General features: G+C 43.2%; 2 protein-coding genes across 2 annotated transcripts; both read right to left on the bottom strand.

Annotated features, from left to right (window-relative positions):
* Positions 1–1,923: 1,923 nt before the first annotated feature.
* Positions 1,924–3,290, bottom strand: LOC125304809 (beta-3 adrenergic receptor-like; the record flags this gene model as incomplete). Its single annotated transcript, XM_048259310.1, has 2 exons — positions 2,345–3,290; positions 1,924–2,123 (listed from the first exon to the last, which is right to left on the bottom strand). Coding segments are annotated over exons 1-2 (1,116 nt in total), but the record flags the coding sequence as incomplete, so codon positions are not given.
* A 6,638-nt stretch (positions 3,291–9,928) lies between these two features.
* anxa4 (annexin A4) lies at positions 9,929–26,806 on the bottom strand. The gene is made up of 13 exons (XM_048259709.1): positions 26,665–26,806; positions 25,575–25,622; positions 22,937–23,015; positions 20,653–20,747; positions 17,452–17,565; positions 16,494–16,584; positions 15,594–15,673; positions 13,351–13,407; positions 12,640–12,733; positions 11,856–11,951; positions 10,972–11,030; positions 10,705–10,827; positions 9,929–10,310 (listed from the first exon to the last, which is right to left on the bottom strand). The coding sequence occupies exons 2-13, from the start codon at positions 25,581–25,583 to the stop codon at positions 10,251–10,253; spliced, it is 957 nt and encodes a 318-aa protein (XP_048115666.1). The 5' UTR covers positions 25,584–25,622; positions 26,665–26,806; the 3' UTR covers positions 9,929–10,250.
* Positions 26,807–27,016: the final 210 nt, after the last annotated feature.

Genomic DNA, 27,016 nt, shown 5'->3' with positions numbered 1-27,016 from the left:
GGGCGTGTGCTGGTGTGTGTGCTGACCTATGGTGCTGACCTGTGGCCGGTTTCACGTACCGGTACCTATTTTAGACCGATCGGTAGTGTTAGGCCAGTCTTACATTTGAGTCAAATTGTAGAAAAAGAAGAGACTGCAGGGAAACTCAAACTGGGACCACCGGTGATGGGCTAGGCCCGAAACATTTGTTACTTTTTGTTCCATGGCCAAGAATTTTTTTTCGACAGTTTGATTACATTTTTGATGTCCTACAGCCCTTGTGTGCGGCTCTTCTTTTGCTACAATTTGACTGAACTAAAGGCGCAGACGCCACCTCTACTTACAGTCTTAAATTTGCTCATATGCTAGTCTAGTGCAAGTTAGGCAGTTTCATAAAAATAAAGACTGACTCATTTTGAACAATAGAAATTAGACACCTTGCCCCCAGGCTAACTTAGGTCTAAGACACTATCTTATCTTAGTAACCTTAGTTACTACCTGTCCTGTTTGATGGCCAGCACCCCCCCCCCCCCCATTATTGCCTTATGTTTGACCCTCTTTAATGATATGATAAATATTTATTTAATATCTAAAGGTGTGTGTGTGTGTGTGTGTCAACCAGTTATCTCTTTTACCAGTGACTTATCTGATAAAAGTGTTTATCTTAAGTTTGTCTGAAGCTCTGCCTAGATGTTTTGAGTGTGTGTGTGTGTGGCGTCTTTCTGCGTAGCACAGAAATTCTACTGAATGATAAATTACATTTAAATGGCCATCTGGCCAACTGTTTGTGCAGGAGCCGTCCTTATATATATATATATATACTATATATATATATATATATATATATATATATATATATATATATATATATATATATATATATATATATATATATATATATATATATATATATAGTGTCTGTGTATATATACACAGTGTGTGTGGTGTGTTTGCATGCATGCATTTGGAACACAAAAAACAAATGCAAAACCATAACGAGGGCAAGGTTGAGTGAAGTGAAACTCTGGGGCCGCGCACTCCAGCCACCCCCACACATTACAGTGTGGGAACCTTTCATATGCGGCTTTCTCACTTCAAAGAGACAGCTGATTAGACGCAACAGAGATGTGTCCTGTGACCTACTTGCACACTGGATGAGATCTGCAACATATCACTGTTGCTACTTGATCAAAGTTCTTTATTAGTAATCAAAACATCAAATAAATGTTTCCTTTTCCAAGTAAGAGAGCCAGCTTTAGCTAGGCATTGTGATGTAATCAGCTTCCTGTATTAAACTGCCTCAGACCATGAAGCATAGTCTTCAGTTCATTCAAATTCATTCACTGTCTTCATTTGCGTAGCATGTAACCGTAATATTCATTGCTACACTAAGGTCTCCTTTTGCAATACAGCTTGAATGTCATTCCTCCTTGTAAGTTGCTTTGGATAAAGATGCAAATTAAACAAATAAATGTAAATTACTTCAAATAGTGAAATGCTTTAATTCCCTGGCCCTGACATAAATGGCAGGCAAAAAGCAAGTCTATCAACAAAGTTGTTGTGAATGAGTTGCAGCTTTTGTGTGTCATGCGTGGAGCATTAAGCTGTCTTATCGATGTTTGTGGTTAAGGACTTGTCAATGGTGTTAAATTTGTAAACAGATTTTGCCTAGTTATTAAATCAGCTTTGGTTGACCTTAAGACTCTGCAGCTGTCTGTATAAATTGTGTGTATGAAATGGAATGTGGTCATCCTCACATCACACCACCAGGTCTCAACTCTGCTGCAGTGCCGCATCTCCAGCCGTCCTCACGCCAGGAGAGCTGTTAACGTCACGCCAGGAGCGCTGCCCATCACACCAGGAACGCTGCCCATCACGCCAGGAACGCTGCCCATCACGCCAGGAGCACTGTTCAGGTCCCCCTCACCTGCCTCTTGTGCCACCCTCAGGTCGTGCCCCGGGGCGGGGGGCACAGGGGCAGCTGGAGCGCAGGGCCTTGTAGAGGCCGTCCATGCTGGGCCTGGCTACGGTGGGCATCCGCAGCAGATTCCTGAAGGCGTGCCGGTACTCGGGGCTGTGGCAGTAGATCAGGGGGTTCAGTGCAGAGTTGAGGTAGCCCAGCCAGTTGAGCACTGTGAAGAGGTCTGTGCACGCTGCCTGTTGGTGTCTGCTGTCTGCAAAGTAACATAACCAAAATCATAACCATATGATTCTATTTTATGAACTTTATTACTTAAAATGCTATAAAAACTATTATCTGTCCTTTTATTATTGTTTTTATTTGCCATTATTTCCTATTATTTGCTTTTATTTATGTAAAACCCATTTACGTTAACACACAGCCATTGTGCATAAATAAACTGGCCTTGGGGTGCCACACGAAATGGCCTGATGACATTGGCCACAAAGAAGGGCAGCCAGCAGAGTGTGAATGTGCCCATGATGATGCCCAGGGTGCGCAGTGCCTGCAGCTGTCTCCGCAGCGCACCTCTGCCCCGGCTGGACTGGGCACTGTGTGCCGGCGTCACTCCCCCGACGGCCACAGGTGGGGCGGACGTAGCGGGGCTGACGGAGGTCGGGCTGGCACAGGACTCCAGCTCGCTGCAGACGGAGCTCTGAGTCCGAAAGAAGCGCTGGCGGTTCCGGTCGATGGCGCGGAGCTGGTGGCGGGCGATGGTGTAGACGCGGCTGTAGACGAACGCCATGATGAGGAGCGGCAGGTAGAAAGAGACGATGGAGGACACGAGCGCGTACGTGGGCGAGATGCGGAACTCACAGCAGTCCGTCCTCGTTGCCGTCCACCTCTGCGGCTCCAGCACGCAGGCCACGAGGATCCCGTTGAGCACCGCCACACTCCAGACCACGCAGACCAGCAGGCGCGCGCGGCGCTTGCCCAGGAGACTGGCGTAGCGCAGCGGCCGCGTGATGGCCACGTAACGGTCCACGGCGATGCCGCACAGCGTCCCGATGCTGGCCGTCACGCAGAGCACGTCCACGCCGGTCCAGAGCCGGCAGGCGCGCTCGCCCAGTGCCCAGCGGCCGCTCACCACCAGCCCGGCGCCCGGCGGGAGCACCAGAAGGCCCATCACCAGGTCCGCGCACGCCAGCGAGGTCAGCAGCACGCCCGTGGTGGTCCGCAGCCCACGGCCATGGGTGCGCGTCACGGCCATGATCACCAACATGTTCCCCGCCACTGTGGCGAAGATGAGGAGGAGGAGGAAAGGGAGAAAGACCAGTTGGGTGCTGGACGTAGACGAAGCTCTGATGGTGGACGTAGACATATCTATGGTGGTGGAGGCCAGCCAGGTGGAGTTCTCCATCCTCCACGTTGACTGTAAAGGCAACGTGAATGTCTGGTAGGAGGAGTTGTGGTAGGTGGTGTTCTCCATGGTCACTGACTCAAAGCAGAAGACACAGCTCAGGCTGACCAGCTCATCTGTGGAGAACGAGTGGAAATGACATCATATCTTTAGTCTCTGTATTGGTCCCCTGTGAGATCACTTCCTCTCTGCTCAGGTGATTCTGATTACCCTGCACAAAAAGGGAAACTGTGGGCTAAAGGCTACACCCAGAAGGATGTGTGTTCTGTTACACAAGAGTCTCTATTCTGTTCATTTTCAACATGCCTGATACAAGTTTTTAACAATTTCATTATGAACTAGCCATCAAATAACGGTTTTCTACATTATTTTGCCAGAAGGGTGCCTTGGATTATTTTTTTTTTCTTTTAATTGTTTCCCTACCAAAGAGTGCCGTAGTCATACATTGTTGAACTTTAGAACTCTCCAGACAAACTTCTTAAGATCTACTAAACATTACACTGTGTAAGTCTCCTCTGGCCAATCAGGAACAAGAAGGCACTAACCACACCCACATTGTGGATTTCATTGACAGGGAGGGAATCAACTACTGATAGGAGACTGCAAACTGTATATCTGCGCATCCTGTAACTTTGGATAAAAGCATTTAATAAGATAATGAATAAAGAGCTCACTTCCGAAAACAGAATTTGTAAGAATATTCATAAATGTTTTTTTAAATTGTGCACTCCAGGTAACAGCTCAGCTGGCTACTCACTCTCTTCTCCAACTCAGCAGTATCTATAGCTCCGATGTCCATCTGTGTGAGCCCTCACTGGTGGCAGCTGTGTGTGTGTGTGTGTGTGTGTGACTCTGTGTGTGTGAACTGCTTCGGTGATGCTGCCATGTTGGGAGAGACTCTATCTTCTCTTCTTCTCCTGAAATGGAAATAGAAAATCAGAAGTAGGCAGCATACATCGGTGTGGATCAGTGTAAGGTGTGTGTGTGTGTGTGTGTGCAACCTCAGAAAAAGGAACAACCTCAGAGGCCAAGCATTGGGTCACTGAGATGAAGCTGACCTTATCTGCCCTATAGGCCTACGTTAAATAACCTCAGAAAAAGAAGAGGCCAAGCATTGGGTCTCTGTGGTAAAGCTGACCTTATCTGCCCTATAGGCCTACGTTAAATAACCTCAGAAAAAGAAGAGGCCAAGCGTTGGGTCTCTGCGGTGCAGTTGACCTTATCTGCCCTGCTTCTCCCATGACCTGAAGCTCAGCATCCATTCTACTTCTCACAGACACTTAGTTATAAACCGTGTAGGCCTACCTTTAATATATATTATACCAATGCATCCTGCACAGAAAAGCAATTTATTAAATAAACAGGTGCATGTTTTAATGAAGATTACAGCTTTGTATTCAAACTTGTGCATAGCCTTGCAGGTAAATGCAGTCCAGTCTTAAACTCATTCTCTGTTCCTCCGAATTCACCATTCTATCACCACACTTATTCACACACACATGCGTGCGCAGCCTACTTCTCTGTCTCTCCCTCTCTCTCTCTCTGTGCACACACACACACACACACACACACACACACACACACACACACACACAGTAATGGCACTGCTTTTCTCTGTTTCTCTCTATGCACTCAGCCAGCGCTTCACTGCCTCACCAGCATGTGACCTGTTGATAACGCTGAGCTGTCTCTGCTGCTCATACAGAGGTCCAGGGCCATGTTCACACACACACACACACACACACACACACAAAATGGCAGATATCTGTGCCAATTGCGAATGTGCCAGGTTTAAGAAATAGAAGGCTATCTTATTTAAGGTTATCTTATTATGATTAACTTATTAAGTTGAGAGCAGAAAAATATTGTGTGCGTGTGTGTATGTGTGTGTGTGTGTGTGTGTGTATGTGTGTGTACACACAGAATAATGCATAATGGCACTCACCTATGCAGTCGTCCTGCAGCTCAGTGATGGAGTGCGATGTTCATCTGTTCAGAAGATAATGAGGATGCGGTGTGCTGTGCCCTGGGTCTCCTGCTAGACAGGGCACTTTGACTTCCGCTTCTTGTGCTGTGGTTTCCTGTGTGACTGTCACACGCAGTCTTGCAAATGCGCTCACACAAGTGAGCATCCGAGAACACAGATCGGTATCGCGGCCGACGTAGTGCACTGTGCCATGACCTCGCTCAGGATCTTCACTCTCAGAGTTCAGTTCTGTAGGTTACAACTTACCTATCCTATACATCACAGTTACTATTATGGTAACTCAGGAACTAGTATGATGCAGCTTTGCATTATGTACCTTTTTCTACACACACTGGCTTGTTGAGGGGTAGGCCTACATTTCTACACACACTGGCTTGTTGAGGGGTACATGTCTACACACACTGGCTTGTTGAGGGGTACATTTCTACACACACTGGCTTGTTGAGGGGTACATTTCTACACACACTGGCTTGTTGAGGGGTACATTTGAGTCCTCTGTAGGCACTGCCACAGTGGCAGGCCTTTGTACAGAGCCCCCACGGTGGACCGTGGTGGGAATTCTTTTTAAAGCTCCTTTTGCGTTCCCTATTAATAAGTTTTCCCTCGCAATAACTTTTGCATTCCCTTGCAAAATCAAAAGCGTTGTAGGGGAACGCAATAGAAGCTTAAAAAAATACATTTCCCCCTAAATAAAAATATATTCCCACCATGAGCCACCGGGGGCTCCATAACTTTGTGTCCCTAAAGGTCCAACACTGTTACAGGGTATGCTGGAAAAGTCAGTAAGGGCCAGTGTGTGTGTGTGTCCGTGTCTGTGTGTGTGTTGTGTGTCCATGTCTGTGTGTGTGTGTGTGTGTTGTGTCTCCGTGTCTGTGTGTGCACCTAGAGCAGCCATCACCAAATGGCGGACCGCGGTCCGAGTCCGGACCGTGACGTGATCCTATCTGGACCCAGACCATAATAGCCTAATTTAGATTTTCACGTAGATTTCAAAGCTGCGCTAAATGTTTTTTTGGTTAGGATAACAGCATTTACTTCAGGAGCTTCAGGAACCATAATTTCGCTTGCTGCTACTCAGCCAGTGAAATCTGTGAATTCTGATAAAAGTCGAGTCAGTGAGTAAAGTAGCCTACTATGGAGAAGAGACTGATAGCCTGAAACGAGCGAGGAGAGGAGACGGGACGAGAAGATGGATATCTAAGTTAACGATAAGTTACTTTCAAATCATCGATTGCTCAAAGAGGAGAAAGCTAGACGGCGAGAACAGAGCTTTATATAACGATACGGGGGCAATACCACGCACAACTGTCACGTCCGTAACGCCAACTAAATATGGATGTGACAGTTTTGCGCGGAATTGCCCTGGACCTCTTCTATATATTCTGAGACAGGCGATTTATTTTGAGCAAGCATAGGGTAGGCTAGGCCCATTCAACAGTGAACTGAGACCACAGAATATTTTACGATTTAAGAAGGCAATATGATTGATCCACCACAATCTACCATCCACCAGAACCAGCTGTGGAATATCCATCCATGTCTCAGCTCAAATTTTATTTTAAGTTCACGTTAAGATCTTAAATCCAGTAGCCAAGGCTACTCAGTTTTTCTCCCCAATTAGGCTACTCTTATCTTGCCTTATGTCTCCTCATTGAATAACCTGAGCTAGAGCATGTGCCTGGCTCATTCTTTGTTTGGAGTGTGGCAGAGATGCTCAAACCAACAAACAAACACACACACACACACAAACACACACATTCTCATACACACAAGGGTCCATACAGTTCTTACTGTTGTGCACATGTGTGTCAGTGTCAAGCCAAGTGTCTGCTGTGTGTGTGTGTGTGTGTATCTGCTGGCTGAGTGAGTGCTTGATGTGTGAGGTCCTTTAAGTTCTTTCTCTCTCCCTCTCTCTCTCTCTCTCTCTCTCTCCCTCCCTTTTTCTCTCTCTGTGTCGATATATCAATACTCAGGATATCATCACAATCGCATGTAATGAAAGAAGTTCTCCTTCACCATTTTCCACTTCTTGAACTGTACTTGTCAGGCACAAGGAAACAATACTGAAGTGGTCACATCCTTCTCCCTTAGACTCTCATGGCATGGAGTAGGTGAGATTATCATAAAAGACTTCAACAGACTTTATACTGTTTCACTTCCAAAGACATTTAACACACACGCACGCACACACACACACACACACAGGCTAAAACCTACATCCAAAACTCCAAAGCTAATTATGTAAGATAAAAAACAACCAAGTTACTTGAAACATATGACGATTTTAATTAACTTAATTAATATGATGAACATAGCCTGCAGTATGGAACATGTCTATACTACAAAAAAACATCCTGGAACATGCATTCTTCCATTCCACCATGCATGCCTTACAAACACTCATTCCTACTTCCATAAGCATCCATGCATTCAGTCATAAACATACATTCATTTATCCATTCATAAATGTCCATACATTCAATCATAAATATGCATTAATTCATCCATTCATAACTATGCATACATTCATTCATAGACATACATTCACAATTGCTCATTAATGAGCTAACTGAGAGAGGGATAAATAAGTGCTTATAATTATATTTACAAAGAGTTCAGTAATACATATTCAGATGCTGATCAGAGACGCTGATAAAACTGATAGTTGTGGGAGAATGAGGCTCGAGTTCAATGTAGAACAATGAAAGACACTCTGAAGCACAGTCTACTGACCTCAGGAATCAAACGTCTCTTTAGATGCAGCAGCAAGCTGTATTAATTAAAGTCAGGTGCAATTTACTTTTATGGAATGATGAAATGGCTTAAAAGGCTTGTGTTCTTTTTAGGGCTGTCAAAATAACTGATTAATAAAAATTAGTGCAGATTAATCGATTCCGTATGACCTTTGACCATGAGCCATTCTAGTCAGTAAAAATTAGACTGTGAAATGAAGGAGACAGAAGAAAACGTGCTGCCTGGATCATTGATTGGAACATTTACTTTTAAAAAACGGCCTGATGGTGTTGATAAAAAATAAAGTGTTGAAAATAAAGTCCTCTGCAATGTCTGCAGCAAGGAATTTGCATATCATCGGAGTTCATCAACTCTATAGTCGCACGTCAATGCAAAGAAATAAGTGTTGACATTGAGGGGAGTGTTAATTGATTTTCATTGTGTCCCCTAGGTTATATCTGTGGCCTGAAATGAAACTTCTTCCCGAAGCACTTTTGAATTTATTTCCTCAGCATATTAGGTCATATCATAGATTAGTATGGCAATTATTTGTACAGTGAAAATAATAATAAGAGTTTTTGAACTAATGTCACTAATGCTGATTAATCAATGATTCATTTGAATTTAAATATTTAAAATACTTTCACAGCAAAAAATAAATATGCAATTAATTTAGATTAATTAAATCACAGAGTATGTAATTAATTAGATAATTTTTTTAAATCGATTGACAGCCCTAGTTCTTTTCTAAGGGCACCATCTTGTGGCAGCTTTACCCCATTACCAAACCAGGGTTGTTTTTTTTCAGTGAACATTTGACCAGTATATGACCATAGGGTTGAAAACTACATGGAGAGGATATATCAGGCTAGGCACCTCCCTATGAGTAGAAAAAAACAAGCACAATATTGACAATTTCTCAAATTTGCAGACCCAAAACCCTTTGTCCTTTTTAACTTACGTTGACTTCCTTAATCAAATCTCAATAGAGAGTTCTAAACAGTATACAACCTGTAGTGAAATGTGAAAGTGGTCCAAGTCCACAGCATTGTATTGTATGGTTTCTTTAATCAATTCAAATGTTTTTAGAATTTTACTTGTACTTGTCCCTCATTTTTGAATACTCAAGACTGCTGGTTGAACTATGCTACAGATGTATAGTAACACAAAACAATACAGCTTCATTCACCACCAATTCACCAGAAAAATATGACATCTTTGGTGTACATAACAAGGTGGGGATTCTGGGGGAAATGCATAGCTTACAGGTTAAGTGTAGTATTTCCACAGAGGAGGCATTCCTCCACTATTTTTGTCACACTCTCTGTTATTGCAATGTTAATTGCCTTTAATAGTTTCTGATTGTGTGTGACACTTAAGATGCCTTCATGTATTTCATATAGAAATTTAAGCCATTTTACCATTTCACCGTTTTGTTAGTTCATTTTAGCTTTGAATAACTGATTTGGAATAATTGATTAACATTTAAAGGAAGCCTCAGCTATCAGTAGTGCTTAATTTATTTTAAGGGTTATATATTTGAAGTTTTACAGGGTGTGTGTGTGTAAGTGTGTGCATCTGTGTGTGTGAGTGAGTGAGAGAGCTTAGAGTGCGCTAATATCCCATTGTGAGCTACTGTATAATAAAAATGACACCACTGGAAGGAAAACAATCGTTTTAAAGAAACCAATCACATACATAACAGTTATCACATAGTTAACATTTACCACTGGACATATGCAAAATGTTACTTTATCATACATTAACCAGCTTCACCTTAACACTTTAAGAAATGAGAGTAGAGGTAACGTGGAACCCTGTGAACAACAGACCACAGACACCATGTGGGGATTAAACAACAAACCACAGACACCATGTGGGGATTAAACAACAGACCACAGACACCATGTGGGGATTAAAAACAAAACTTTTACTGAAACAGTAATTACAGGCAGTAGACTAACAACAGCTGTTTGGTCGGCTTTCTTACCTTCAGCACTCACGCGTGGAAAACTCTTTCATTATCAAAATATCTCACAAACTCATTAGTACAAAATAGCATGTGGTTTAGTCTAGCTGGTATACTAAAAACATAAAAAAGCCTGCACGGAATTGACAAATCTTTGGAAATAAGTGGACCTCTGGCGGGCCGGCGGAAAGGTTCTGGGGTGTCATCTTTCAGACGAGGCACTAATGGCTCACTCAGACATCAACGACCTCCATATGATCTTCTACTTATCTTCGCCACACAACTCCAGCAGGATCTTACGATAGTCGCCCGACGTGTCACCCTGGCAACAACACAACATTGGGCTCTTTCAGCAGGACAGAAAACACACCCTGAACAACAAGACATTAACCTTTTCTGTATGCAGTGGTGCTTGATGCTATGGATTAAGGCTGCTTCATCAACATGCCCACCTTGGGGGAACATCACGATGCGATGGCCTGTTGTGTACAAGAGATGTGTACTGTAACTCACTCTGCTGGTGAACTTGGTGAACTATGGACTGCGGTCTGATTGGCTGTATCTTGATATTTACATGTGAGCTGAGCCCTCAGGCCTCTGCTGATTGGCTGTCTCTTGATGTTTGAGCCCTCAGGCCTCTGCTGATTGGCTGTATCTTAATGTTTGAGCCCTCAGGCCTCTGCTGATTGGCTGTTTGCTGCAGTCTGGTGTCTCACCTTGATGAAAGAGTAGAGGGTCTTGCCGTAGTTTTTCTTGAACTCTGCTTTGATGTCCAGCATGTCGATCTCAGCCCTGGCCACCATGATTCTGATCAGAACGCTGTCTGTAGTACCCAGACCCTGAACCAAATGGACACAGTTCAGTTTTACACACACACACACACACACACACACACACACACAGTATATAAAACAGGTACAGAAACAGACACACACACACAGATCCACAAAGCTGAACATAAATTCCAAGAAAATAATTTTTACCTTCATGGATTTGTAAAGACGCTCTGCAAAAAAGGCGTGCTTGTTCCTGATGCATTTCACTGTGGAGGAAAACAGTAAAGAAGCCGTCACATGTGGCCCAAATGTCACTGTCTGCAGTAATGTCACTGTCTGACGATCAGTCGGCCTGAGTTCAAATCTCGATCCTGCTGATGCTTTGGATAAAAGCGTCTGCTAAATACCAATCAACTTTAAGGTATCGATGAGATAAAAAACAGAGAGACATTTCAAACCAACAGCTTTATATGAAAGGTACAAAGGCTGTGTGGTAAAAATCACATAGTGACCGAAAGTGCATCTCATTCTGTGCATCTCAGTCTGGCCTCACTGTTGTATACTGCATACTTGTCATCTTGACAAATCTCTGTTCACAGTCAACAATGTAAGAAACCGTGTGTATCATTACATGGCTCTGTGTCTGAATGGGCTTGTTTTTATTTACAGTTTTTATTTGCTCCCATTTGAACTGTTGAAATAAAACATAAACGGAAGTTGTTTCCTGACAAGAGTTCAACGCTGTGAATGTGGCAGCCTGATAGCTCTGTGTACATATGTATTTATTTCAGATGTTTTTATCCAAAGCCACTTACAAAATAAGGATTCAAATTCAAGCTACATTACAAAGGAGACGTGTGTTAAAAAGAAATACTATGTTACAAACTACACTATGAGACTATGACACCAGTGTAGCTGTGCCAGTATTCAGAGAGACTATTAATCTTTCAACCGGTGGAAAATAAAATAATGTTGTTACCCGACAACAGACATCAAATGTGACAGGCCAACTGTGAGAGCCAGTGAGAGGATGTGAGTGACAGCTGTAGAACCTATCTGTTCGAGTGAGGAGGGAACTGAGCGACACTCACCTATGGCCAAGAAGACGTCCTCCAGACAGCCGGACATCTCACTTTTAATGCTGTCCTCAATGTCCTTCCCAGACACCTTCTTATAGTCATCAAACACTGCATCAACAAGGGAGTGGGAATAAGAAAGAGACCAGGACAAAGAGGAAGACAGAGAGAGGCATTGTTAGCACCCTATGTGACCACTAGGTGTCAGTGTTGAGTTGTGTTGAATTCTGCTGACATGTCTGGGTGATTTTTACAGATTAGTGGGCAGGTGTGCTGGTGCTCCATAGAGAGACATAGTTAGAGTAAATAGGGGATGAATGACGCGCTCACACACACACACACACACACACACACACTCACACACACACACACACATACACACACACACACACACACAGACACAGACACGAGGCCTGGGGCACTTAGCTTCTCACATAATTTGCATAATTCACATAATTTGCATTCCTGCTCCCACAGAGTGCAACTGAACTGGATTAGTGAAGGTGGATGTAGTGGACGTTCACATCAACAGCATGTCTGTGTGTTTATACGAGTGGGAAACACAAGTGGACGAGTGGCTGTGTGTGTGTGTGTGTGTGTGTGTGTGTGTGTGTGTGTGTGTTCAGATGTGTGTGGAATAAAGGTCTGTAAGTGTGCATATGTCTGCTTAATTATGTACTGTATGTTGGTATGTTTCCTACAGATGACTGTGTGTGTGTGTGTGTGTGTGTGTGTGTGTGAGTGAGAGAGAGAGAGAGAAAGTGAGTGTATATGTGTGTGTGTGTGTGTGTGTGTGTACCTTTGAGAAGATGTTTCTTGTTCCTCACACACAGAATGGTCAGGAACTTGACCTCGTCTGTTCCCCACCGTGCCTCTCCTGCCTCGTAGATGTCCTGAAGAGATAGAGATATAGAGAGAGAGAGGAGAGAGAGGAGAGAGAGAGAGAGAGAGAGAGAGAGGAGAGAGAGGAGAGAGAAAAGAGAGAGAGAGAGAGAGAGAAAAGAGAGAGCGAGAGAGAGAGAGAGAGAGAGAGAAAGACAGACAGACAGATAGACAGAGGGAGAAGGAGAGAGAGAGAGAGACATTTCAGTTGGATTTTCCATCACATTTCTGTGTATCCGTCTATCAGCTCACATATACAGTAACTTACCACAGTAGGTGGGTTTACATAAACAGTTTTTTTTTGTCATTCCGCATAAACTATTCCGAAAAATTTGTGCCGTCTGTTTACACGGGATATATTCTATTCCGATCAGGTGCTCTTAAGCGCTTTAGAATCTTTGATCGGAATAGCCATTGTTGCCTACTTTTTCTTTGAGAAGATACAGCAGGCAATCCAATATTGACCATATATACATGGCTGTTCAATCGGAATAAGAAAGGTATACACCACCTCTTTCATTCCGATTGAAATTCTAATCGGATCAGGCATTTTTATTCCGATTGAGGTGTTTATATGAGAATTCTTGTTCCGATTGAGCGGTTATTCAGTTTCTAAGGCACAACTCACCTTGGCATCTTGAGCTGCGGCTGCATCATCCACAGTGTTGCTTTGATCACGGCCGGCCTGTCACACACACACAAGTCAAAGAGCCACTCACTTCCTCTCATTCTCCACTATCCTGTCAATTAAAGGCATAAAAGCCCCCAAAAAATATACCCAACCCTAAACTGCTCTCGACACTGATGGTTATTTTGATACCATAGATTTAATAGAGACCCAGTCAGACCAATAGTATGAAAAATCAGGAACAGAGTTTATTTACAATGATGCGCATCAAGGGAGACAGCATGACTTCACCTAAAGATCCATCAGCTGCTCTAACTAGACAAGGAAATAGTTAAGAGTTTAAGTATCCTTCCAGGCTGACGGGAGATGGCGTTGGTCATCCCATGTCACGTGGACTACACTGAATCAGACCCTGATTAGTGGCAGCCTGGCAATCTGGAGCAGATAGCTACTGACGCAGCCATGCAGAACAGTAAAACACTGCAAAGTCATAATATTCCTGCTTATCTCTAAACACAGTCACACACAGATATACACAGGGACAGTACAGATATCATACAGTCATTACATAGAATCATACTTTTAGTATCAAAGTGACCCACTAATGAGAAATGCAGAACATTAAACCACATATTGGAATATTGGACATAATGCAGAACATTAAACCATATATTGGAATATTGGACATAATGTTCTATTCCACTTTCTCTCAACACATATTTCATCAGTATGACTCCATAGTAAAATGGCCCCGTTGCTAAATGCATCATGGAAAGAAAAGCACCATTAAGGAATCCCACTGTTGATCAGCTGACATCCTATATCAGGCACGGGTGGGACAACATTTCATTCTCAAAACTCTACAACTGCCACAATGTCCCCATTTTGAAAACGGGGTCATATTAACCAAAGCTCCACCACTAACTCTGCTCTATGCTGGACTGTAAGTTGACTTGTGTGTGTGATTGGTTATGGTTATGGGATGGTTTTGGGATTTGCCAGATGCCTTTGTCCAAAGCGTGTGTGATTATGTGCGTCTGTGTTTGTGTGGAGGCGGGGAGGGTTTATGATCACTATGGTCTCTTAAAAGGAAATGGAACTCCCCAAGACAAACCACACAACACACTCACCACACGCACACACACAAACATCACGTGCAAAGCAACCGATTTCCCCTTCTCTTCATCTGTGAAATCGCTGAGTAGAGCAAGGGCCGCCCCAGAATATGAATAGGATATTACATAAGGCTTTACACTAATTTGACCTTTATCATTCATACATGTGATTGCCCTTTGCCATTTAAACATGTGAGTGTATCAGCCAAGAATAGAGAATGTATGACTTCTTAAAATCCTCATCAGGTCATTAATGTGAATTTGAGCAGAACTTTGCACACACCACAGAGGATTACTACAGAATAACTACAGAGGAGTCAACATCATGGTGGGGGTTCAACCAGGGATTACTACAGAATAACTACAGAGGAGTCAACATCATGGTGGGGGTTCAACCGGGGAATACTACACAACTGGGGAATACTACAGAATAACTACAGAGGAGTCTACATCATGGTGGGGGGTTCAACTGGGGACAGATGCTATCTACAGTACCATTCAGTCATTCAGCTTGCTATTCTAGCAATTCTACTGAAATCAGTTTTCATTCAGACCCTGTCCACAATAACTTGAGTAAAACTGAAATCAGATTAGTCCTTCATCAAATCAGATTAGCCCGTCATCCCACCCAACAGCACTTGCTGTGTTTTACCCGATTAACTGTGGACACAGAAGGCGGACATTAGCACTGGCCCCACCAGCCCTTATAGCTAGGAAGCAATGACTAACCTCACTAACTCACTTATGTTTGCATGACAGACACAAGGCCGTAAGGGTCAATAAAGGTGTGTTCATGGACAAGTCCAGGTGGAGCTGTACCTGTGCTGTAAGAATGATGTTTTTCACGTTTTTCACTGTGTGTGTGTGTGTGCGACAGTGTGTGGTTGTGCACGTGTTCTTGCACGTACGTGTGTGTGTGTGTGTGTGTGTGTGTGTGTGTGTGTGTGTGTGTGTGTGTGTGTGTGTGTGTGTGCATGTGTATATATATATATATATATATATATATATATATATATATATATATGTATGTATGTATGTATGTATGTATGTATGTATGTATGTATGTATGTGTGTGTGTGTGTGTGTGTGTACATGTATTTCTATATGTGCATTTCTGGCTGTGCTCACCGTGGTCAGAGAGACCAGGACCCTCTTGAACATGCCTGAGGTGTCACCACAGATATCGTCCTCCAGGCTCTTGTCATACTCTGTTGGACAGAATATTTAGTGGTCACGTTTTACATCCGTTATTATATTATGAGTTACTAGATCATTTTATCTGGAAGTTGGTAGGCTGTTACTAAGTTTGACGCATATCTGATGCATTTCCTGTACTAAACAAGTTCAATCAACTATATTTCTGAACTTACGCTTAACGGAAATTTGGCCTATTTCAAATACCCGTCATTTCCGTTAAATCATGAAAGTTCTGTGCTTTTTTTGGACAATCACAATTGGGACATGTTAAAGAACATCCTGGTGTGGTCCAGTTTTCTGCCCACAGTAAAAGTGAGTTAATATGAAAGTGGTTTTAAAATAACACCTCAATTGTAGGATGAAAACTCATCAACAAATGGTATTTTTGTCCTTCTTTTTTAAAATAGGGTAGGTTTAGTCAATAATGATAATAATAATAATAATAATAATAATAATAATAATAATAATAATAATAATAATAATTATTCCAACATAATCCCATATTTTGAAGTACGCAGACATGTTTGTAGATAATGTCAAGCGCTTGCACTTATGAAACTACCCATGTGTATCTGGGGCTTGTTGTACCTACCTCTAAGCCTGCTCTGAAAATGGTAGGTGCATAGGCTTGCAAACCCCACATGGAGAGAACAGTTCATATTACAATGGCCTTTCTGTCTTTCCAAATGTCCGTCCTATGGCTTTTACACGCATGCCACACTACCAGGTACCAGCAATGACCACTGTCTCAATGATGGTATACATTCATTAAGGTATAAAACACATTAAACACTCTATTCCGTATAGATGCACAAACACAAAGCCACATACTCTTCTTGTAAGCCGCGTTGATGGCCTGCACTTCCTCGCTTGTTCTGGAGGCCAAGATGTCGATAAGACAAGCCTCTTCAGTCCCTGCTCCCTGGAGGATGGAGGAGAGAGCTTTGTTCAGTCTTACAGGACTGCAGCCACGTATGTCTGCATTGCTATTATTTGTCAACAACACAAGTGAAAGGATAATAACATTATGGGGCAATTCCACAGAAAATTTACTTTTTGTCACATCCATAACGCCAGTGAAATGCCTTGGCATTTGTATGATGTGAATGATTACATTCATTTTTTGTGCATTTTTTCTCATATACATTCTTCAGCCAAAAAAAGCAAATGCTCAAATTTCATGTAATCTTTCACATCATACCATCACATTTTATAGCTGTTATGGATGTTACAAAAACATAATTTTCCATGGAACTGCCCTATGATTTAAAAGGCCTAGATTAACATGTGGCAGACATGACAGACCAGTCAGCAGAAACACATTTGCTGAATAAACATGGTGCCGTTTATCTTTGCACAAACTCTATGATGTTTGTTAAAATGGTGCCTCTCCTTTGTATCTTACAGTACTTGGGAGAGTTCTGGCTATATGCTAGTTCCCCATGTATCTCATTGGGGAGAGATCTGGCTACATGCTAGCTCCCTGTGTAACTCATTGGGGAGAGGTTTGGCTACATGCTAGCTGCCTGTGTATCTCATTGGGTCTTGCTAAATGCTAGCTGCCTGTGTATCTCATTGAGAAGAGATCTTGCTGCATGCTAGCTGCATCTGCATCTCATTTGTAAGAACTGTATCACTTGTATCTCATTATTATTTGCTCTGACTACGTGCTTACTGTTTCTTTAGAGTGCATGTGAATATAACATTGTAGCGCCATTCAGCGGGACTACCTCAGTAGCCCAGCCTGCCGGCCCAATGACCTTAATGACACGGTGAGCTTGTGACTGACCTTCATGGCGTTGTGAAGCTCATAGGCATCATACTCTGGTGCCGTCATCATAAGCCCAACCACCACCTTCTCAAAGTTCCCAGTTAGCTCTGATGTCAAGTCTTCTATCAGGTCCTGAGAGAGAGAGAGAGAGAGAGAGAGAGAGAGAGAGAGAGAGAGAGAGAGAGAGCATAAGAGACAGACAGGGAGACAGAGAAGCAAAGAGAAAGTCAGACGCAGAGACAATGTTGTGATATTACACCCACATGATATTTACATTTTTATTTTATTTTATTTATCCTTTATTTAATCAGGGCAGTCACATAGGCTATAATAGTTATGCTTTTGCTTTGACTCAGCAACATACTGTACAACAGACCTGGCTCACACATAAACAAAGGCGTGTTGCTATGGAAATGTGCTGTAAAATATGTAGGGGGAAAAAGAAAATTACACACTGCTGGATGTGTTCTAGGCAGTGCTGCTGGAAAATACCACGCAACTGCTAACTCTAGAACTGTTCCACTGGAACCATACCAGCTGAGGGCCAGAACCTCTCCAGAGTCATCTGAACACAGTGTGTGTGTGGGTGTGTGTGTGTGTGTGTGTGTGTTGCTTAGTGTTTGGTGTAGCGTTTACTGCAGAGGCTACTGTAGTGACTAGAGAATCTGCTGCTTGTGGATGTCTTGTTTAGTTTCTATTCACTGAATAAAATGATTCTGGATTCGCCATAACAATGCTACTCTGAACTATCTGAACTAAGATAGAACAAATAATATTTTATATCTTACATCATGACATTTATGTAATTTCAGTGTCCTAGAAAGTAAAAGTAAAAATGCAATCAAAACCCTGAAAGCCAGAGAGGACATAGATACATTATGAACAATAAGAGTCCTTCAGTTTCCATTCTAATTACTGTTGGTCATTGTTGTAAAGCGAGACAATGTTTTGACAACCAACACGGCTCGCCTCCAGGTGTGGAAACACTGACCCACGGCTGGCCACGCACAAACTTACGTAACAGCAGCAGGCAGTGCTGGAGGGAGGAGCTACAGGTATAATGTGTTTAGAGACTGCTGTAGCTTTCACGCGGTTTGTGTACTGTTCCAGGACAGTGGAGAGAGATCTGATGAAACGGCTTAAAGAACAGTAACGGTGCGGAGATGGACAGTCTTCTGTTCAGAAGTGGAAGGCATTGCTTTAGAGATATTCATAGACACTGGGCAGTTTACTGATCTAGCTCTGCGATGCTTGTTTAGTTTTTTAAATTCAGAGACAGGAAATAGTTCATGAAACAGCTGGAGGAGCAGTAACAGAGCTTATTTAGGCTTTGATATGTTTAAACAGGCTGTTGTCGCTTTAAAGACATCTGTGTACCAAGACAGTGGAAATCGCAGAGCTAAAAGAATGCCAAACGTAGCTTACTAATGTAGTGTACTGTATGTAGTGTTTAGATGGGTTGTTGTAGCTTTAGGAAGTAGAAGTGGAGGAAGTGTTCATAGATAGATAGATAGATAGATAGAGATAGATACTTTATTGATCCCCAAGGGGAAATCATTCATATAGGGCTATGTAGCTTTACAATGCTTGAGTGAAAATCTGAAATGTGTTCATAAAAGTGTAGCCATGAAAAATAGGTATCCTAACAGCAGTGTGCTATGTAGTGCTCAGATGAGCTGTTGTACTGTAGCTTTAAGGATGTGTGTGTGCTGACCTAGGGCCAGTGGAAAGAGTGCTGACTCCACTGCAAACTCCGCCAGGGTGGGGTTGGGACACACTCAGTGAACTTCAGTCCCCAGACAAGCTCCTCTTTAAGGCCGCCTCAACCTCAACTGCCTGCGCTCAAGTATGAGTCAATCTTTCCACACACACACACACACACACACTTCCTGGATCAGCAGAACCTATACAGAAACTTCACTGCACAACACAGGATCTGACAGCCATTGTTGAGAAAGCCCACAAACAGCATTCATGAGGGGCTACCTGGTATGCAAGAACCTCCCCATGCTTCAGCCCTGACCTCAGCTCGGAGAAAGACTCAAACATCATACCCAGTACTGCCCTCAGATAGGAGACAGACTCCAACATCATACCCAGTACTGTGCCAGATCATATTCTCTACTGTGAAAAGTCCTCCACATAATAAGAATAATTGAAACCACACTGTTGTATTATGATATTGATGATACAGTTACATGAGTATAGTTATATGTGTGTTTTACATACGTACTTGCTTCAAACCGAGTGAAAATGTGAGTAAATATTTATGCTGATGATCACTAAATTATCAATCATCCATTAGCTGTTTGAATACTACTTACACTATCAGGACAACCCTGAACCCTCTGACAGTTTCTCTCCTCAAAACTAGTAGGGACCACTGCTCGGTTGATAAATGGCACTTTAATACATTAACCATTAAGAGAACATCCTCATTATTGGCGATGGGAACTAGGAAGTCTGTTATTTTATAGCCCAGACAGATCCAATCAGTTCCCTCAAATAAGTTTGTGGACAATGTTAGCTCAGTCTTCAGCCCTCAGCACTCAAGGCCTCTCTCAGAGAGGGGCAGTTCCGCAAAATGCCACAGCAACGGTGCTAGCTCATGGTCTGCTCCGCAAGGCCAATCGGACAGTGACAGGTTCAGTCGATGAAGTTAAATGCCTCATCTATTAGGTGATGCATCTCATCTGCACACTCATAAAGGGACGCCTGTGGCTTTATGACTAGTGTCCTTGGTCAGCACTGGGGTCGGTTAGCTTCTCACACAACTTCCGCAATAGCGGGGACATCTGACCCGAAACTTTAACCACCGGATCGAAAATGGTCCACTGCTATCTATGCAGAAAAGCAATGGAAAAAAAAACACCCTTAACAAATTAACAAAAATGGTAATGTAACCAGGAAGTGTTGTGTTTGTGTTTGTGCTTATGTGTGTGTGTAATGAGAGGAAGGAACGCACATAACTTGGATCGGAAGATCATATAAAACAGAGAATGATGAAGGAGAGATACAGATGGAAATGGAGAATGAGGAGAAGAGAGTCACAGAAGGAGTCACAGAGAGAGAGGGGGGAGAGAGAGAGAGAGAGAGAGAGAGAGAGAGAGAGAGAGAGAGAGAGAGAGAGAGGGAGAGAGGGAGAGAGAGAGGGGGAGAGAAAGAGTGAAAGAGAAAGAGAGAGTAAAGAGGAGCTGTGTAATTCTGGTGCATCTGTACCTTCCCAACAGACTGCTTGTAAGCGTCCTTGATTCTTTGCCTCTGTTCAATAGTGCGATGGGCCAGGACCTCAATAATGGTGGCCTCATTGGTGCCTGGTAAACAAATTCAACATAACACGGTCAGTCAAGCTGCAGCGGCAACACTGAGGTGGTTTAGCAAGCCGTACAGGCCAAGCTGCATTAGTGTGGAGTCTGGAGGTAAACAACACCAATGTTGAGGTGGTTTAGCAAGTTATATAGGCATTAGTGTGGTGTCTGGAAGTAAACAACAGCAATGTTGAGGTGGTTTAGCAAATCATACAGGCATTAGTGTGGTGTCTGGAAGTAAACAACATAATTGGAAAGTTTGTGAGGAATGAAGCCTGCGACCATGTGAGCACCAAGTTTGACCCCTCGTCCACACATGCCACATCTTCACTTGGGGCGGCGCCTGTCCAGAGCAGGGTGGCTATGAGTCAGTAATGGAGCTCAGGCCACCATCAGCTGATGCCCATTACACACACATTACACCCCGCCGCATCCTCCATCTCACTCCCAGGGTCCCAACACCGAGGCCAAAACCCCACTCTCAAGAGCAAGACTCAACCCACTGTTCCCTACTGCAAGGGGAAAGTAACCAAAAATATACCCGAACTGACATTTAGAATCTCGACTCTTGACCGTCGAATCATTGTATTATGTCTGCTATGTTTTACCAGTCATATCATAAGCGAAATAAGCAGTCAGTGTCATGAATGAAGGATTTCTGCTTTAGATCGACCAATCAAAACCTCAGTATGCAACTTCAAACTGCAATGGCACAGGGACTCTCAGAATCTAAAATTGTTTCATGCGTGGCAAGTCGGCCACTGATCCACCACACCTCTCCAACTAGTGTGACATACAGCAGTCTAGAAGACACACTCTCACATGGTTCTCCCCTAATATGATAGAGTGAAATTCAATCAAGATCAAGTGGCTCTTGATCTTGATTGAATTTAGCTCATGCAGTCATCTCGATTTGATCTAGTTCATGTGGTAATCTAGGCCTACTGTGGGGAAAGTGGAAGTCCCAGATGCAAAAATGTGTGAATACACATGTAGTTTGTGGAAACAGTGTGTGGTCAGACCAAAATCTAACCAAGCGGGCAGGGCCACATCACTAGTCGTGTTTACACAGACGTTGTTTTTTTTTTTCAATCAGATTGAAATAACAACAACAACAACAAAAACAGCACATTACATTTATATAGCGCTTTTCTCGACACTCAAAGCGCGTCACACAGAAGGTGGGACTTCACTAGCAACCACCACCTGAATCGGACTAAAGATTTCAACCGCACTGTTTACAGTTAAAATAACTCCTCTCTAATCCTCAGTCCAAGATCTCCTCTCTAAAATAAAAAAAAAGAAATGGCACCTAAAGCTGTAGAGAAAATGAAAGTGATCTCCAACTGTTAGCACCCTTGGACAACATACATTACACACATGTTAGCACCCTTCAGATGGAAAACTCATTTATTTAGAGGCCAGTCACATGAGGTCAGAGAATGACCTCTAAAATAATAAAAAGAAGACTGGAAAAAGACTGAAGGCTGTTTAAGTGTGTGTGTGTGTGTGTGTGTGTGTGTGTGTGTGTGTGTGTGTGTGTGTGTGTGCGCGTGTATTAGAGCCCGACCAATATGGGGTTTTAAAGACCGATAGTGATTTTGATATTTGAGGACTTGAGCACATGACTAGTGGCTTGAACACGTTGCCTGTGCTGTGTCTGCCGAACAGCTCCGTTGCGTGTTGTTTGTCATTTCAGCGCCCGTGGTAACAGGCTACAGCAGCCACACTGCCTCAATCACATCCGCACCTCAGATGTCTCTGATGCGGCACTTCTGCAGCTAGTCTGGCTATTAAAGCATCTCTGATGCGGCGCTGCTGTGGCCAGTCTGGCTATTAAAAATCTCTTCACTGTCTCTTTTGGCAGGAAACGCTTCCAACACGCTTGCCTGTCATGGAAAAATAGGCGCTGTTCCCATTTCTAGCTGGCACATATTTGCAGGGCGGCAATGGAGAGATAATACTGGAAAGTTCGATGAAGGATCAGTAATTGGCTTTCCTTTACTTCATTTTAAAATAATTATATTTTTAAAATACCTAATATCGGACGATAATATCGGCACACCGATTTATCGGTCGGGCTTGTGTGTGTGTGTGTGTGTGTGTGTGTGTATGTGAGTGTGTGCGTGTGTGTGTATGCGAGTGTGTGCATGTTTGTATGAGTGCGTGTGCATGTACGTGTGCGTTTAACACACCTGCTCCTTTCATGGCGGCCCTGAGCTTCTGAACATCATCTTCAGCGCTGAAGGGGGAGGCTGCAGTAATGGTTCCGCGCTAAGAGAACAAGAACAGCAGATTAAGGATACACTGAAGAACAGCAGATTAAGGACACGGAACGGACACTGGAGAACAGCAGATTAAGGATACACTGAAGAACAGCAGATTAAGGACACGGAGCGGACACTGGAGAACAGCAGATTAAGGACACACTGAAGAACAGCAGATTGAGGACACAGAACGGACACTAGAGAACAGCAGATTAAGGATACAGAACGGACACACTGGTATTTGCCTCCTGATTCGTCGCCATCTTTCGCACTCTCAAACCTATTGTGATTATCGAGTGAGGAATGGCTCAAAAGAGAGATTTCACACAATTATCATCAGGACAGTATGCCAAGAAAAATAGCTGCAAATACTGGGGACGTCTATTGATGGGTTTTTGTGTCTAATTTATACCTAGCCCCCTTTGTGGCAAGCAGCTTGGTCCGCCCCTGGTGTGTGTGTTCTCCTATGTCTAATTTCTTAGATGTGAAGGCTAGTAAACTAGCCTGGGTGCCATTCCGAACTTAGTCCCGCCCCACGGGAAGTTCGGTCTGGCATTGCTCCATTGTGGGGCAAGTATGCTCGCCCTAAATCAGGCAGACCAATCAAATCAGGCTTTACGATGATGGACAGGTGAGCAACAGTGCTTGGTCTATCACGTCATCTGAGCACGCTTACATTAGGCTTATGTTTGAAACAAAAACGCTGTGGCTAGAAGGATACATGGCTTTTAAGACCCCATATGGAAAATTCATATTATTTAATGAGTTTGTATCACTGAAAACGATTATTTCTGAAAACTTTGGCCAAAGTTGAGATGTGGGAAAACTGGTGGTTTCACTTTCATCAAGGGAAAACAGCGCTGTTGCATTGCGACATGTTCCCTCGTTCATTTGAAATCTCTGATTGACCACCTGTTCGAGGGATTTGCGACAGCCTTTCCCAGCTGTTTAACATGTTTGTAGCATATCACTGTTCAACAGAATTATTTTAAAAACGGAGGGGATATAGGAGCAGAAGGATGGTTCGTGTGTTTTCTTCCTACACCTCACGGTAAGCTATTTTGTTGCTCTGATTGGTTAGGTCTATCCAATTGAGTGGTCTGGGCCAGGACCAAGCCTGACCCATTTGGACCGCATCAGTATCTGGAGGAGATGATAGGTGGGGGTAGTATGGCTCCCGGGCAATATAGATAATAATGAGATAACACTCTAGGAATACACATTCCATGTAGCCTATTATACAGAACACACAGGAGTGTATGGGGTATGAAAATCAGAGCAGCAATAAAAAAAAAAAAACTTAGGCTGTTAAGCAAATACTATCCAATTGAGTGCAGAGGCATTCCCCCCCTGTATTGGTTGAAGCACGCCCCATAATTACGTCCCAATGGAGCAGTATCAGACTCATATTCTGACTAGAATTTGAGTATGACAACGTCAGGCTACTGGTAAACAGTTTGTTTTAATCATTTCTGATTTCACTTCTTCTGCACTGTTTTGTGTGTTTGCTTTTCCTTCTATCTGACTTGTGAATCCAGCTGAGACTTGGACCAGTTACCCACGAGCATGAGCTCTGGACCAGTTACCCACGAGCATCTGGACTTGGACCAGTTATCCACGAGCACCAGCTCTGGACCAGTTACCCACGAGCATCTGGACTTGGACCAGTTACCCACAAGCATCAGCTCTGGACCAGTTACCCACGAGCATTAGCTCTGGATGGACCAGTTACCCACGAGCATCAGCTCTGGACCAGTTACCCACGAGCATCAGCTCTGGACCAATTACCCACGAGCATCAGTACTACCAGAGACTTTCTAATGAGGAGACACAGCACTCAAAAAATCCTCCATAGAAATGCATGGGGCTAGTTTGTAACGCCAATGGCCGTTGTCTACACATATCCCACCCCTTCCTCGGCAAAATGTCGACATGTGAATACATTGAGCCAATCATGTGGTGTGATGTGAATAAATTGAGCCAATCATATGGTGTGTTATGAAGACATCTTGCCAATCATGTTTTGTGAACTCGCCACTGGAGCATGATTGGTGTCGTGAAGCCTTGCGCACACGCATTTCTGCCGAATAGGATGACCGATGAGTGCCCCAAAAGCGTTGCAATATGGCCGCCGAGTGGAGGGACTTGCCTAAAAGGACTTTGGTACTACACAGTGTTTGGATGATCGAGAATATTCCCCAGACTAACAGTATAAACTCATTAACAGTGTAACCATTAACTAGATTATGGCCCTTAAAATAAACAGCTAGTGAAATGGATCTGGGCCAGGACCAAGCCTGACCCATTTGGACCGCATCAGTATCTGGAGGAGATGATAGGTGGGGGTAGTATGGCTCCCGGGCAATATAGATAATAATGAGATAACACTCTAGGAATACACATTCCATGTAGCCTATTATACAGAACACACAGGAGTGTATGGGGTATGAAAATCAGAGCAGCAATAAAAAAAAAAACTTAGGCTGTTAAGCAAATACTATGCAAAAGCATGTGGCAAACACACAAAGATTCATCTCTACACGGTGTCATGCCGATATGTACTTACTCCTGCCATTGTGGTATGAAGCTGATGTTTGGAAACAAAGCAATAAAGCTGGAGAGAAGAAGAAATATATTAAAATATATTGGGATCAGAAAAACATATTTCACATATACTTTATATATTTAAGACATCACTAATAGGTACAGTGCATGTAGTTTATCAAAATGCCAACCACACAACTAGCGGATAGTCCATTGAGGCTCATTTAATGCAAGAAATTACCTATGTGTTGGCACAAAGCCCTTCTTGTTTACCGTAGCAACCATGCGCTGGGATGACAGCAGGTGGTTGCTGGGAGACCTATAATTACCTGAATCTCAAACCCCCTAAGTGGGGGCTTTGTGACCATCGGAGCGTGTGCTATGGTACTTGAGATGTTTTGTGCTTTCCCTTATTATTAATAAATGATCAAGTTTCCTAAGCTTAATTGTCCTTACAGAATTATCTCAATCAGCTTGGAGACTGACCTGTGATTACTCAGGTTTCTAACAACCCCCTTGCATCCTCCTTTAGTATTATCAGTTTACAAGACTGATTCAATAGCCTACAAGAAGGAAAATGTGATTCTAATCCACTACAAACGGTTACACTGTAGGCTAGCAGCGCGTTGCAGCTGGTCTGTTCCAATCTGTCATTCAACAAGTTACAAGTTGAAAGGGTGGGTGTGGGGACAGCATCGCCTGCTGCTAAGGGTCACATTTGACTGAAATGGACGGAAATCTCGCCGACGCGTCACTTAAACTTTACGGGGGAATGCGTTGTGAAATGACCTGGTAGGCATTCCCTATTACGTTGTGTTCATATGACAAGGCGCTGATCAGGGCGGATTCGGAACAGCCTAGTATTTCGTAATAGTCATGTAGGCTACTCGATAAAGCTTTTCTGGTTAACCAAGTTAGACTCCGTCAAAATATAGACATTATGTTACTAATAGACTGCTGTTGACAAACTGCCCGCACTTGCAGGAAATGTCACATTCCGTTCAATTCCACTTATTCACAATGTTACAGTAGCCAAAGTTAGCCGCCCTACAGGGGAAAACACCACATCATTCACGCTACAACCTCATGTTAGATTGAATTTAGATGCTTACCCTGAAATGTGTTCTTTTTTGGTCCCAGAGACTACCACTGCTGAAAAATGAAGATGGCACGGCAGAGAAAACGGACGACACCGCTGGGTTTTATGTAAACGAGTGGGTGGGTGTGTTGCATGAGGGATCAGATTTCATTTCCTCATCCATGAACACCCTTTGATGCCAGCGCAGCCCAAGTGTAGACTGTCAAATTTGTTGAGCAGAAAACAGTTAACCAGTGTTTCTCAAAGTGTGGTCCGCGAGCAGACGTGGTAAAATATAATTTTGATGAGTTGTTTGCAATATTGAACAAACTTGTATTGTAAATCCAAACCGTTCTGCAACACTGTAGCCTAAACTTTGCCAGTTT

Source organism: Alosa alosa, chromosome 12 (assembly GCF_017589495.1).
Source record: "Alosa alosa isolate M-15738 ecotype Scorff River chromosome 12, AALO_Geno_1.1, whole genome shotgun sequence".
In the NCBI taxonomy this organism is placed as follows: domain Eukaryota; kingdom Metazoa; phylum Chordata; class Actinopteri; order Clupeiformes; family Clupeidae; genus Alosa; species Alosa alosa.
Note: the sequence above shows the minus strand (reverse complement) of the source record. Positions and strands in the feature narration are given on the sequence as shown.